At 37.6% G+C, this 15853-nt stretch overlaps 1 protein-coding gene across 1 annotated transcript in view; it reads right to left on the bottom strand.

Moving 5' to 3' along the window:
* LRP2 (LDL receptor related protein 2) overlaps positions 1-15853 on the bottom strand; it is a 115474-nt gene that overhangs the window by 54767 nt on the left and 44854 nt on the right. The window contains exons 20-31 of the mRNA XM_066189998.1: positions 15093-15230; positions 13938-14219; positions 12658-12897; positions 11921-12040; positions 11449-11565; positions 9938-10315; positions 8811-9059; positions 6375-6586; positions 5728-5912; positions 4659-4887; positions 3360-3537; positions 1249-1377 (exon numbers count right to left, since the gene is read on the bottom strand). Of these exons, the coding sequence (XP_066046095.1) occupies positions 1249-1377; positions 3360-3537; positions 4659-4887; positions 5728-5912; positions 6375-6586; positions 8811-9059; positions 9938-10315; positions 11449-11565; positions 11921-12040; positions 12658-12897; positions 13938-14219; positions 15093-15230 (2457 nt within the window). The remainder of the gene's footprint in view (positions 1-1248; positions 1378-3359; positions 3538-4658; positions 4888-5727; positions 5913-6374; positions 6587-8810; positions 9060-9937; positions 10316-11448; positions 11566-11920; positions 12041-12657; positions 12898-13937; positions 14220-15092; positions 15231-15853) is intronic.

Genomic DNA, 15853 nt, shown 5'->3' with positions numbered 1-15853 from the left:
TTCAGTGATTTGAAGCTTCCTATATAGAGAGGCACCAAAGCACACTTAATATCTGTACAATTGATGGAAAAATTAATGAATGCTTCATCTGACAAAAGCAATGTGGTCAAATTTTTAGTCACAAATTGCCTACCACTAATTTGAATTTTTGCAATTTCTTTTTAAAGGAACTGGCTCAATGACTTCTACAAATCACCGAGATCTGTGGACTACTCAAAGAAAATTCAGTGGTTCTTTTGGATACGAAGTTTTGTTTGCAAAGGTTAGTTCTGTTACACCTGCATCAAATGTAATCACATGTAATTTTAGGCTGTGTTTCCAGACCTTCTGCAATTGGCAAACCACTTTTTTACACTGGAGAGGGAAAAAGCTGAAGATGAGAAATTTTGATCTGAATTTCAAAATGCATTAGTTCAGATAGGCTGAAGAGAGTGATAAGTAACAGGAAGAACCTCTCACCTGATTAGAGGAAACCTAAAGGTCATGAATTATTTCTTAGCAAAATACAGGCTGAGAAAAAATGTGATAGTGACTTCAAATATATATAAAACAAACCCTACCAATGCTAAAGGAGAACTACTTGTGCTACTTATTGTGAGGGATAAAAATAGCATCAGAAATGGGCATAAAATGGGGAAAGACTGTATTTGAACAGAAAATTAGGTTTCCAAATATCAAAATTGTGGGGTTCAGTGAATTTTTAGGGGCAAGAACCCAGATTAATCTAAAACTGGAGCTTGACTGGCAAAAGGCACCTTTGATGCCCAGTCAAGGGCAACAAAGAAACAAACTTCAGTGACCAAGGAAGTCCCTTTCAGTCCTGCATCCTCACATTCTTACAATTACAACCTCTGTTTCCAAGCTGAATACTTAAAATGAACACAATAATCTGCCACAGTATGTTTTCATATTTAACTGCTACTAAGCTCCTTGAATATGTATTCCAACTGCCAAACATTCCATGTGGTGAGAAATTTTTAAGTGTGGCTTCTTTAAAGTTCTTATAAGAAAATTAACTTCACCCATTTTCCCAAAATGAAGAATCTGAATCTCTGATTCAGGTCTTTCCCAAACCTGTCTCCAAACCTTTAGGCCAAGTATATTCCACATATCCTAAATGAAGTCTGTCTGGAGTGACCCAAACTGATGTCATGAGCAGCAGCCCACAGAAGTATGCATTTCTCCTGGGAGAGGGGTGGATTTGACAATATCAGGTCTTTTTTTATCACCTCATTATTACTGCCCTACCTCTCATGCAGTTCCTGTTATCAGGAGAAAGAATCCATCCTGAAGGGCAAGCACAGGAAAAAAAAAGTGGTCCAGATGAAGAAAGCAAGCAGAGGTGGCTACAGGGGGACGATGCACAGGAATTAATACCTGAAAATACAAAAGGAACTATTAGCAACTATAACAACATAAGCAACTAGAGAGAATATTCTGTCTCATTACTACTGACAACATCAACCCAGAACTAAGATAGTTCTGCTATTTCTTTAAAATTAAAGTAATGAAACTATTTCTAAGAACCAGAAGCAATACAATATACTTGTAACAGGATACAATTTTCCATGGAAAACCAGTACATTATTGTAGTGATCTTTGCAACTTCTATGCATCATAAAAAATTTTTCAAACTCCATTTCATACTTTTCTGAACTGTATGGGGAAACCTGTGGGATTTGCAGTCCTTGATTATAATAACTGTTCTAGATGAGAGATTTAAATTATTGGCTGAAATTTCTTGGAGAAACTAAAGTGAAAATAGTTGCAATGTCTTGTTCAAAGATAGTGGGAACTTGACACCGAATTTCTTAGACCACTTTGAAACTGTCAGTCTAAAGTTGTAAAATGTAAAAAACAGACATTGAAGGTCTCTCCTGACTGCTATTATTACTATACACTAAAATTCAACCTAAATCACTTCCACAAACTTGCTGCAGAAGAAGATTTTTCAGAATGACTAATCATATGAAATCAAAAATCAGATTTTCAGTACATCCTCAGCAATTGCAGTAGACTTTATTCTAAAAAGCTTGGAAGTTATAGGAATTTACACAATTGTTACTAAAATAAAAACCAACAACAACTGAAAACAAATTACCATGACAATAAAATAATGGCATAAACTCAGAACTGAAACTGTAAGAAAACTGTTCATGTCATCAGTATAAAGAATCTAAACTCTGGTAAGTGTAAGATCTAATGATTAGTAATAGGAGAGTGGATGACAGTTTCATTACTGCATCTGGAATTTCAATCAGCATGTAATTATTTCTTCATTTGTCAACATCAGTATGTTTTGCTATTCTGCAAGTGCTCTATTCCCTCCTTTTTTGCCTGGCCACATAATGTGCCACATAAAGTACAATAGCATAATTCAGAACAAAAAATTAAAAAATGTACTAAATACAGTGAAGAAAAAGAAAAGAAATTCTCCAGGGACAGAAAGTTTTTTTAAACCTTGGGTTGTAAAATAAAACCACTCAAACCATAATTATGATGAATAAACTAATGCAATGCACCGCTAACTGAACGATTTGCAGTGAGAATATGTGGCTTTAGTTCTATATGTGTCTGAGGAAGGTTTTGTTCCAAAACAAATCCAGCACAGAAAGTACTAGTGCCTTACTCAGATGCAAGTCTCCACTTTCCCTGGCATAGGGGTGTATTTCCAGGAAAAGGAAAGAAGAAATATTTGATATTTATTAGCTGGAAATACTCCACACAAGAAATATAACTAAAGCTGAAAGATAATATTCATATCAACATGTTTCCAACTCCTCAAGTCATGCCATGAAATGAAAAAAAAAGTCTGATATGAAAGATCTCTACCTAACACAAATAATTTAGGGTTTTTTTACAGTCTTTCAGCTGCAAGAAATCACCTGTACAAGATCTCAGAGAGAATATTTAATGCAATGAAGGGATTTATTTATCATTATTGTTTCGTTGACTAAAATAATGTAGAAGTACTTTCAGAGAAGGTTGATGACAGTAATCTTTTCAAAAAGAATTATTACTGCACAAGAAATTGAATCTAGTATGCCACAGAGAGAATTTTTTAAAATTAAAATGCTTTCCAAAAATGCTTCAATTGTCCTGTAAAAACGTTCAGAACAAAGTGCAAGAAAATGGTGCATACTACCTCATTGTTCTTTTTGGCCAGTCATCATCCTTTGATGCTGCCCAGGTGGTTACTTTCCCTAACACCAGATTGAATAGTTGCAAGTCAACAGTATGAATTATTTGCTTGTTTTAACCCAACCCACTTGCTGAAAAGACTGATTCTTGGTGTACCAATGCGTGATATTACTGCATGCTAATTTCTGCAATTACCAAAGTTATTTAGATGAACTTACCATTAGGCTGCTTTACAGGATGGACTGCCACAAGACCCAGAGGCTGGTGAATATTATAAATCATAACTGTCTGGTTTCCTCCGTGCCATTTATTCGCCCGAATTACTCGATTAGTATAGCGGTCACTCCAGTACACAAAATCTTCGAAGACAGTTAGACCATGTGGATGCTGCAATATCTAAAAAGGCAAGGTTCATTACCAATGTACTTCTGGAGATATGCATTTGTAAAGCTTGCAATGAAGTAATAACAGCGGTGAGCATAACTTATCAATAAATAAATAATGAATCAACTATGTTTCTAAAGACATTTTTCACAAAAAAACTCCCAGAAATATCATCTACTGTCTAAAAACAATACACTGATGAGGAAAACGTACTTTTTTAAAAAAAACTAGAATGCTATATAGACCCTGAGAGATGAAGAGAATGAGGAATTAAAAAAGCAGTCTGACTACTTTGGGCAGAACCCACAGATAAAGAGCCAACTGTAGATTGTCAAGAGTACAAGAGGAAATGTCTAGTGAGGATTACAGACCTGTTACGAACCTGCATCCCTCATAGGATCCCCTAACATTTACCAGAGGATCAAAGAAGGTGGCTTATCTCGATTTCAGATAACCAGGAGTGGAAAGATTGCCTTGGCTCCTATTCCACACTAATTGTCTCTCCAGCCAAAAGTAAAAGCCCCATGTGTCAATTATTGAAAACATTCACATGGTTATTGATACCAGTTTCTGTGTACCAGCTGAACATCTGCACTATTGTGTTGGTACAAAGACTGCTCCAAGCTGCCAGCAGCTCTTCAGATTGCCAGCAACTGCTTCAGCAGCACTGGGAGACAGACTGTAAGAGGGATGCTCTTGATGGAGTTGCTGCACACAGCAAGTAGTAGCACAAAACCGTTCACTGCTGTCAAGAATAGTAGTAATAATCACTCTCAAAAGACCAGAAGTTTCTCCAGGCTTTTTGTACTATATTTGCCTATGGAAAATGCACCACCTAGTAGCAGCAGTGTCAGATGTCACCTTCAGATTTCATACATGCAGGCAGAACAGATGAGAATGATCTAAAGCAATACGTCTACATGCAGCTCCAGACTCTGCCGAAGATCTTGGGAAACTGAATAGGATATGCAACTTCTCTTTTTCCAGCGTCAGGAAGCAGATAAAATATGTCACAACTGCTTCACTCAAGAATTTTGAAGAAAAATACACTCAAGTCTATGACAGTGATAGTAAATCTTTAACTACTATCAGCAGGGACATGGGAAAACAACAGTTCCTTATTAATGTCTTACCAGATCACTTGCAACCACCTGCCGTCTGTTGTTTCCATTGTAATCACAGAAATCTATATAATCAAGGTAAGCATCAGCAAAATAGAGGAGTTTATTTGGATAATCAATGGAAAGTCCATTGGGCCAGTAGATTTTAGTATTAATGATCACTGAGCGCATTTTGCCATCCATGCTGGCTTTTTCAATTCGAGGATTTTGGCCCCAGTCTGTCCAGAACATTACATGAGCACTGAAAAAAGTAACTCGTGGTTAGCAAGCTGGGAAAATCCTAGTTGCCTACTGAGAAACATTACATAAAGAGTTATTAGCCAAAAAATAGAAGCAATCTTTCTAAGAACAGTCCTACACAATGATACTGAAGTAATTTATTTTAGCAACATGCTTACTTAAGATATTACAGTAATTCCTGTTATAAAAGTTCTTCTAATACTTCTACTGCTGTTTCTATTTGTCAATATTAGCAGCATATAGAAGCTACTGGTGTCACTGTTTTTTAATGCTGATTATAATCTCATTCTCCAGTTGAAACATAATAATTTAATACAGGCTCATGCCATAACAGGTATGCATTGATAATGTTAACAGCACTGAAACTGGCAGTAAACGGAGTTCAAGGCTCTGAAGACCTCAAAAAAAGAGTCAAATTTTGTACATGAACAGTTTGAATCATCACATTAAGCCTATACCACTTGCTGTCTGAAATGGGAAGGCGCTTTTTTGATAATGATACAATCTTAGATAATTACTTTAGACTTGGAGCTATGAAAGTAGGCATATGATATTAAATCAGATATAAGTTTGTGGTATACCACCAGCTGAAGTGATACATCATATTTTGAATTAATACTTTTGAACCAGGAAGCAAATATAGAAAAATCTTTTATAGGAATCACCAGTAATTACCTCATTACTTGAAATATTAATCAACTCTGCAAATACACTAAAATGTTTTAAGTTGCCTCTTCCACTTGTCGTTCACAACTCAAATATAATTTGAGCACGTCTCAAATTTTAATAGTTACATCATAAAATAAGTATCTTTAGTAAAAAAAAAATTCAAAAATCTTACTCAGTTCTGGGGTCTAACACTAGTCCTCTTGGGTTTGTTATATTTTCACTAATCAGCACAGTCCTGTGGCTCCCATCCATTTTGGAGACTTCAATCGTTTCCAGAACAAAGTCTGTCCAGTACAGGTTACGACCCACCCAATCTACTGCTATACTTTCAGTCACAGTGACACCACTGTCAAACACCTGTTTAATAACAAAGAAGCAGGTGGGAGAGAGGAAAATAAAGATTATCTTAAATTTTACCCTTTGCATTTCTATAGATATGGAAAATGATAAACCAAGTTTCCAATATTTATTAGGTCTATTATGCAAAATGAATCACGTTGTACACACTCAAAATGATGACAAAGCATAAACCCAAACACTCCTACTAACTTTAGCAGGTCTATTGAAGAAGTCAGAATTTAGTAATAGGAAAACCAGCTTACATTTTGATGTTCAAAAAAGGGCTTCTTGAAAGCATTCAGTTTGCTTTTTCAAACAGCTATGTGAAATGTTAGCTTAGCATCTACAAAGTTGTTTCACTTTGTCTCTATTATCTCTCTTACTACATTTGGATTTCTCTCTTCCCCTTTGTTAACTGAAGATACAGTGTCTTCATTTTCTCCCCACAAAAGATAAGAAAACTTATTCAACAAAACTTACTATTTTTCGGTCAGTCCCATTTTGATAAGCACTCCAAATTTTATCCTGTGTTGTATCAGACCAAAAGATACGATCTGTGATTGAATCAAAATCAATAGCCACAATATTTGTCCCATCCCGAATCAGAGAATAAATACTGTGTGACTGAGAAGTGATGTTATCCACAACGATTTGGTTACGACTCGCCACCAGCAAAAGAAGATTCCCGGATTCTGTCAGTGGAATAGAAATTAAAATAAACCAATGAGCTATTCAACAGTAACTAGGAGAAAAAGAAACACTGAGTAATTTAACATGACTTTATAGCATCAAAACTGTAGTATCTAGATATCCATATTGAAAGGAAAATTTCCAATCAATTCTCAGGCCAAGATACAGTATCATATCCAATCCATCCATTCTGACTTTTAAATCTACCTTGGCTTTTCTCCATAACTCTTTCTACAGACTTCCCTTCCAGGCTCCTATCTGGACCTTAGGTCCTCTTCCCCATTATCTAACCAGTTTGCTGCTGACATCCAACACTCATTCCTCCATAAACCTCTTTTCATGTCCCACTCCTGATACAACGCCCAAAGTTTTTGACATCTCCAATTAATCTGCTCAGCTGGTCTACCTCCTTTGTAACCCACCTTCTCTTTTTCCCCTTTTACACCATGTGGGAACAAGGGAGAAGAAATAGATTACAGGAAAGCCATAGATTGCTGTAATTAGGTTGGACAGATAGGATGCTCAAAAACAACTACATAGTAGCAACCATAATGACAGCAAAGCACAAGAAACTCCCTACTGTAACCGCCAAATTTATGTGCAGGGAAAATGCAAGTGTCTTCTACAACCTGAGCATATCCCTAAACCAGGAAACCTGTAGAGACAAATTCCACTGGGTATATGGCTCCTCTGCCCTGTCAGTGCACAAGAGACAGAAAACAACTGCCATCTAGGCTGTTTCAGTGATGCTTGCTCCTTACAAATGAGGAAAGTACAGCATAGGCACCAGGAAAGTCATATGAAAGGCTGGGATTTAAATACTTTGTGAGCATTGAACTTTATGAACAGTTAATTTTGGCCTATGGCTTACAAGTCTCTGACATGGCTTTTCTTCAAAACATTATTTTTGACCATTGCAAGCTAAAAATAGCAGCATTCATTTAAATATATTATTTCAATGAAATATTAGTGTCTAATTAACCCTTCAGCTGACAGTTTTAATTCTCAAGGATATATGCCATGAACAGCTCTAATTGGCTGTATTCATCAACCCTTTTTAAGAGAACAATATTATAGTGGCAAAGTGTTGGGGGTTAGGATTTTTCCTTTTGTTGCTTTCTCTCAGGAAATTTTCTCCCATTTGTTGCTAAGAGACAATAACAACTGGTACTTAAGAGAGACAAAGGATATAGCCAAGGAGAAGGGGGATGAGTGCAGCTGGCTAAGGGGCATTCTCTTGGGAAGGGCAGCAATGCCAGGAGATTTCGGCTGGGGGGTGAGGGGCTGGGATTGGCTCTTGCTGTCCACATCGGAGGAGGACAGGTCGCTGGAGCTGTTGCCACTGCCACCGCCCAGCCCTGTACTGCTTCTTCCTTACTATGGATGAGCCTCTGCTTGTAAGAGCAGCTGTTGGACTGGGACCTTATTAACACCCCACCTCACCAGAAAGGACCCTCACTATCTACCTGAGTGCCTCAGGGGAAAACCTGGGACCCCAATCCCCCTCCAAAGGAGCCTCTCCTGGCTGCATCCCAGAGCTGGGCTGCCCCTGCCCAGCCCCGCCATTTTTCTGCCACCGCTCTGGGTTTTTTGCTGCGCTCTAAGCCTGCACCCCTGCCTGCCTGAAACCCTGGCAGCTCCTGCTACAGTTGTGAAGCTTCTGATACATTTCCATACATTTCGTTTGCTACTCTGGGGTCTGCCATTCCAGCCTTCCTGCCCCCTCTCCGCAGTTCCCACTGCAGCCATTTCACCACCCAGCTGCCCGCCATTACCCCGTGAGGGGGACGCGGCCGAGCTCGCGCCACAGCGCCCCCTGCAGGCGCAAGGGAATCACCGCCCGGCCCCGCCCGGCCGGGAGCCAGCCGCGCCCCCTGCCGGCTGCGACTGTAACTGCACCAACGGGGAAGCGCCCGCAGCCCAGAGAAGGCCGGCACTGCCTTCTGGTTTGGTGCTGTCGCCACAGTTGTTGTTTGTTTGTCTTGTTATACACATACATATACATATGTATATTAATAAAGAACTGTCATTCCTTTTCCCATATCTTTGCCTGAAAGCCCCTTCATTTCAAAGTTATAATAACTTGGAGGAAAGGGGGTCACATTTTCCATTCCAAGGGAGGTTCCCACCTTCCTTGGCAGACACCTCTCTTTCAAGCTGAGACACAAAGCCGGGCAGTTTTCAGACACAGCTCTCATTCTTTAGACTGACATCAATGTTTCTCACCTGCTGCTTTACAAGTCCTCCCATCGGCTTCTAGAATGTATCCTTCATCACAATAACACCTAAAAGACCCTCTCTCGTTGTAACAGTGCTGACTACAAAAGCCTGGAGGGTCACATTCATTAATATCTTCACAGGTCTTGGAGTCATTTGCAAGCTGGTATCCAATAGGACAGGTACACTGAGCTCCAAAAGGTCCTTGAATACATTCATGAGTGCAGCCAGCATTATTGTCAGAGCAGCTTTCCTGATCTGAAGTTGGGTTGGGGAAAGAGATAAGCAAATAGTCAACAAAGGCTTCCTATGATAAATTTAAGTCTTTACAATTGCATCATTAGCCTAAGACTGCTGCTAAAACGTCTGCAGAATCATCAGTTATACAGAGTGAGAATGGACTATGGTTCTTATGCAAAATACAACATACATGGTGCACATAAAGGCAGGTAACAATATTGCATGTACTGAATCTCATCAAATGAATGCCAAACAGAAGGCTGTCTATATACATAAAACAACTTTTTAAAAAATGGCCAGAAATACATGAAAATTTACTTTACCACTCCAAACCTAAAGCTATATAAATAATAATTTAAAATAGTTTATAATCATACCTGGTTGGGGTTCATCTGAGAATGTGCATTGATTAAAGAGAAGAAGGAGGAAAGAAGGAAAGAAAAAGATTATGTTTAAATCAATTCATAATCGACATAAATACAAATTCTGGCTATAGATGAACTTCTTGATTTAATCATGATTCTTGAAGTTAAAAAATTAAAAGAGAATATTAAGGACTGAATCACATCTCATCTGAATTTAAAGCATACTATGCTTTAGTGAATGTGTTCAGGAACACAAAGTTCATTTCCATGTAGTTATATAAAAATCTAAAGTCAGTGGAAGTCACACTGGAATTCAGAGCACAAGACTGGATGTAGCAAATGAATTCCTTGGTCATCATTGTAGTCTCTTTTCACTGAAAGCAAGTTCCACTTAGAAATTTGAGCTCAAATTACACTGCACTTACATTTCTGCTAGAAACAATGTGACATTAAATAGAGCATGCCAAATACTCCATTTCTTTCTGAAGACAGAACACACAGTCTATAGTAGATGCTTGAACAGTAACTTACTGCACAATGGGGATTCATCGGCTCCATTAGGACAATCAGCAGAATTATCACATACTTTGCTGAGATTCACACAGATACTGTGACCTGGACACTGCCACTGCCAGCTGGGACACCGGAAAGGTTGAGTTGGACAATCTCTCTCATCGCTCATATCCCTGCAGTCATTATCACCATCACAGATCCACGCTCGATACACACAGTTGCCATTATCACAGCGGAAGTGCGATGGAGGACATGTTCTGGCAGGACATCTGTGATGTTCATCTGAGCCATCTGCACAATCAGGATGGCCATCACATTCCCAGTTATCAGGAATACAACTGCCATCTGACTGACACTGGAATTCATGCTGGTGGCACATCCCTGGTGGTCTTGTAGCTAGAACAGTGACATTCAACAGTACAGAAGCTGTTTCAATTGTAGAGAGAGAAGCAAAACCACTATGTTCAAGTTCATCTCTTATATAACTACCTACAGTGCTATTAAGAATTGTGTTGCTTTAAATCAGGCCGTAGAACCACAGTCAGTCAATCTACATGACATTTCAAAATCTGACCAATTTAACTCCTACTTTACAATGTGTTCACCAAGGCAATTCAACTATTGTTGTACTTTGAACAAGCACATGTTTATACCTATGTACCTGTCCTTAGCTACAGAAAATCAGTTTCCCTTTCACCACCATATGTTGTAACATTTTAACTAATTTAGGTGTAAAACATTACTCAAAAAAACCCTTTCAATCTAACTCTCATGAATACCAGGTTTTTCAGATTAATGGATCTAATTTTACTCTAAAATTCTGAGACTGAAATGCCAAGTAAAACAAAATGTTATAACCAAAAGGAATGCAAACTTTGCTTGGACCACCTACTCTTGCCAGCACAATCTGCTTAGTCTACTCCAAGATGGTTAGAGGGATGGAGCACCCCTCCTACAAGAAAAGACTAAAAGAATTGAAATTGTTCAGCCCAGAAAAGAGTAAGCTTAGGGGTGACCTAATTGTGGCCTTTCTTATTGGCTCCCTTCAGGTACTGAAAGATTGGGAGAAAATTTTTACAAGGGCGTATAGTTACAGGACAAAGAGGAATGGCTTCAAACTAAAAGAAAACAGGTTTAGATTAGATATTAGGAATAAATTCTTTACTGTGAGGATGGTGAGGCACTGGAACAGGTTTTCCAGAGAAGTTGTGGATGCCATATCCCTGGAAGTGTTCAAGACCAGGTGGGATGGGGCTTTGAGCAACCTGGTCTAGTGAAAGGTGTCCTTGCCCATGGCAGGGGAGTTGAAATTAGATGATCTTTAAGGTTCCTTCCAACCCAAGCCATTCTATGATATTCCTGTGCTAGAAGCTGTGTTTGAAATTCCTGCTCAGGAAAATGACGTAAAGACAAGTTTCCCTGAAAAGAATATTAAGATTCAAGGCAGTATTTGACATAGCAGAGTAAAGGAAATTTCCATAAGTATCACTTAATAACAGAAGTCTTTCTTTCAGCATCAATATACTTACGGCAATCAGCCTCATCTGAGTGATCATTACAGTCAAAAACACCATCACACTGGTAGTAGGTGCTGATACACTGGTCTCCACTTCGACATTTAAATTCTGTGGCACTGCAGTTGTATACTACAAAATTTAAAAACATTGAGTGTTATTTATTTATTTTACAGTGCTACACTGCATCAGATTTACCCTACAGGTGCTTAAGTCTGATATGGCCTCAATTCCACTGAAGACCATCATTTCCCTCAGACACAGAAAATGCAGTAACTTTGTAATTCACAGAAAACAGAGGAAGCAGATTTCAGCCCTCCACAACCAGCCCAGAGATCAAAAGCATCACAAACAGGGTTAATTTATGGATAGGTTTATCATGCATTCTGCTGTCTTGGAGCTGGTAATATGAGGTCACCAAAGACTCCTTTGGGGGCAAGTGTGAGGAAACAATAAAGAGGCATTCAACAAAGTAAGTTACACTTACTGCAGTCACGCTCATCAGCACCATCAATACAATCTTTGTCTCCGTCACAGACAAAGAAGGGGTCAATACAGCGATGGTCTGGACACTGGAATTGCCTGGGTTCACAAGTACCTGCGAAAGCTATTAAGAATGACAATAAATGCTAATGTGTTTCTTTCCTCTCTTTTGAAATCAGCATACTGCTGAGAAAGTAGGAAAACATTATCCCTAACTTGCAACATATAATGCAGAAACTAGCAATCACATAAATTACAAGAACTAATAAATTAATATCAGGTAATTTTTCATTTATATGTAGGCTCGGGCTCATGGAAAATAAACAAAAGATTCCATGTATATGAAAAGTATATGAAAGTATATGAAAAAACTACTATCTTACTTCCAGCGTACATTAGCTGACTACACCACTAGCGATCACTGAGATCACTCATGAAGTAGGTGTTTAGGACATCTCAGCTCTAACTGCTTTTTGCTAATTACAGTGGATGACAATATGCAGCACCATGATTACATTACATTTGCCCCTTTTTATATTTTTAATTACTTCTCTGCACTCTACTTGTCTCTGGAACTTCAAATGAGACCAGTTTTCCACATCTTAAGAACTACAAAATACCAGTCTAATTTAGATATTAGTCCTTTTTTCCCAATTTAATTTATCACCTTTATACCAACAGACACATCTATGTAGATATGCATAGCTGATGATAAAAACAACAGAAAGTCATGACACTCACTGCAGTTTTTTTCATCTGAGCCATCACCACAGTCATTATCAGTATCACATAGCCAGATTCTTGGAATACATCGTCTATTATCACAGGTGAACTGGGTTGCAGGGCATGAAGAGGGTCCTTGTGTAGGACAATGCAATTCATCACTGCCATCAAAACAGTCATTATGTTTATCACAACGCCAGCGACCTGGAATACACTGTCCGCTGGCACAGGTAAAAGCTGAAGAAGCACAAGTATTGTCTGAATAATAAAAAGGAAAAAGAAGTCATTATAAAGATCTCCAAAACTTGCCTTTTCTGCAACAGTTATCACTGCATTCATTACTCTTACAGAGTGCCTAAAATATACATCAACAATGTAAAGAACAAGACAAGTAACTTCTTCTAGCAACTATTTGCTTTATACTTTTCCCCAAAAGATATTCTAGTTATTCTAAAATGGCCCATTAATAAGAAACAGGTTATACCTCAGTCATAGTACTTAGCCCTATGCATTAGGCAGCGCATTTTACTACCGTGTTCTATTTTCTTGTTCGTGATTTAAAAGAATTAACTCAGAAGAAGCAGCAGATATGTCATAAAAAGCTCTTTGATATCTTCAGTATCTTACCCTCTCTTCAATGCCTTACCAGCCATGATTATCTCACTGTTCTCTCAATTTACTTGAGCAATAAAATATTTTGTGTGACATTTTACTGTAAAACCAGGAAATGAACCTATGTACTTTTAATTTACTTAACTGTTAAAATCCAGATGTAATAAAAAGATCAGCATTGCCCAAATATCATAAAAAATAAATCTTTTACTCTGATGTGAAGTGAAATAAAAGGGGCTGCTTTAATCTTAGATGAAAATTAGGTAATGTATATGGTTTTGTTATTTTTCTTATGGTGCTATTTTTCAAGTACTAAGATGGCTTGTTCCTCACCATGCATCCAAATTAGGCAAGCAATAGATATTCCAATATCATTCAAAGTTTACAAAAAATAAGTTTAAAGACTACTTTCTTCTTTAGAAAACAACTTTTTGTTACTCTGTAAATTGAATTTTGAGAATAGTGAGATATGAATATTTTCATGCATTGTTTAGGTGGCTGGTACTGAATCCTGTATTACTATGATATAATTTCCAAGGTAACTAATCTCCCAGGAAGATTTCAGTATTTATTCACAGATGCAATCCTAAAAAATTGGAGTTTATTCCAGTGAAGCCATACTGACTCATTAAATTTGCTCATCTGCCAACAAGGACCACTAACTGCAGATTACAGGGATTACTTACTTAAAGAACCACAGTTTTGTTCATCACTGTTATCATGGCAATCATCAACACCATCACACTGATAGTATCGAGGCACACATCTTCCATTACCACAGGAAAATGAGTAAGAGCCACACTGCAAAGTGGGTGGCTCATTGGATGGATCTTCAACACATGTCAGTTGATTTGGAGCCAGCTTCATGCCATAAGGACACCCACAGACTCTCTGAAAGTTTGGTACTGGGAAGCAGAAATGGCTGCAGTCTCCATTGGGATTTGTTCCTCTATTACAGTAGTTAGAGCCTGAAGAAGTCATAGAGAAGATCAATGTACACACTACAGATAACATCTTGGGAACTATTAAAAGTGCATAATAACTGTAAAATAAAGTGCTGTAGCAAGTCCTGGTTTTGCATACACTGCAAGACACGGTCAAGTTCATCAACAGCAATAGTAGCAGTAACATAAAAGAAGTGTTGCTTCTTCTTGCACATACCCTTCCTTGACACAAATGTTTATGGGAAAACATACTATTAAATTTCATCCAATTTTCTGACAATTTTCACCAACTGTCTGGAAATAAGTATACTACTACAAATGAGAACCTCTGTCTGACCAAGGTTGTGAGACCAGATACAATTTTTGGATTGTAGTCAGTGAGCCTTACTTTAAATCATATGTTTGATGAGTGCATTGGCTGTTTCACAAAATTAACCACAATACCAAATCCTTGGCTTAGATTGCAGAATCACATAGAATTTAAGAAAATAGCAAAAGTTAGTGATTTATACATAGTAATTACTTGAAGAATAGTAATTTGATTAACATTTACCCAATTCCTCAAAATAAATAATTTAGTTTAACTAAAACTTCAACCAGAAAAGGAGAAATATGAAGTTGTAGTTGGTGATACAATTACACAAAACACAATGGAATCATAATCTCATTTTGCTTGGTTGTTTAATAGAGTAACAGAAGGGGTAGAGGGAAATTGCATCCAGTCACAAAGCAGTGAAATATACAATGTGTGATTGCAAGTGCTGTGATTCCTCCCTTGCATGTCAGTTATGATTCAGCGAAGCCATTTATAGAATTGAAACTGAAAATCTGCTGTCCTGACATTTTGTCTCTTATTCCCTATTTTGCATCCTCCCTCTGTACAAGAAAGGGGCTCACCTATTTGGGAATGAGCGTCGTATGCTTTAACATGCATAATGTTACTAATGCCCCTCCTAATAACAGTCATTTCTCCTCCATCAGACTTCCTCACTCGAACTATTCCACCAAGTCTCCAATCAGTGAAATAGGCATAACCTGATTTGAAAAATATGTAACATATTATATTGAAATATGACATAAAAGATAAAGCATAATAAAAAAACCCTAGAAGACTATTCATGAATATTTAACCATTTTTCATGACTATTTCATGAAAAAGACAGAAGGACCTTCACCACTTACAATGCCGTCAAAGTGAGCCTACAGTCACAGACAGATGTAACTTAGGAAAGCCTTCTCAAATTTTACTGAAATTGACATATAACAAACACAACTAGATTTTCAAATTCCAAGGCAATTTTAAGTTGCTCATTAAGACTACTTCACAGAAAATTTTAGAGTATTTTTGAAGATATTTTTATACACGATCAAAAAGTGTCATAGACTGACATCTTCCTTCAGACACAACATAAATCCAGTAATAAACTTTATATACAATTATTAGAAATCCTGAAATGTTAACCATCCCTGGAGTGGTGATTCACTTTGTTTGTTTAGCATAAATAACTCACCTTGGAAGCCATAATTAGTACAACGTATCTGACTCGTTGCACTACATGAATTACCTGACCTGTCTAAAATTATTTTTAAAAAAAATATACATAAAACCAGTTCTAAAAACAAGCAAGAAGTACTAAATATATATATTTTAGTAGAAA

This window comes from Chamaea fasciata, unplaced genomic scaffold (assembly GCF_029207755.1).
Source record: "Chamaea fasciata isolate MVZ Bird 193981 ecotype frontalis unplaced genomic scaffold, bChaFas1.0.hap1 SCAF_8, whole genome shotgun sequence".
Classification (NCBI taxonomy): Eukaryota; Metazoa; Chordata; class Aves; order Passeriformes; family Sylviidae; genus Chamaea; species Chamaea fasciata.
This window is presented reverse-complemented; position numbering and strand designations above follow the sequence as displayed.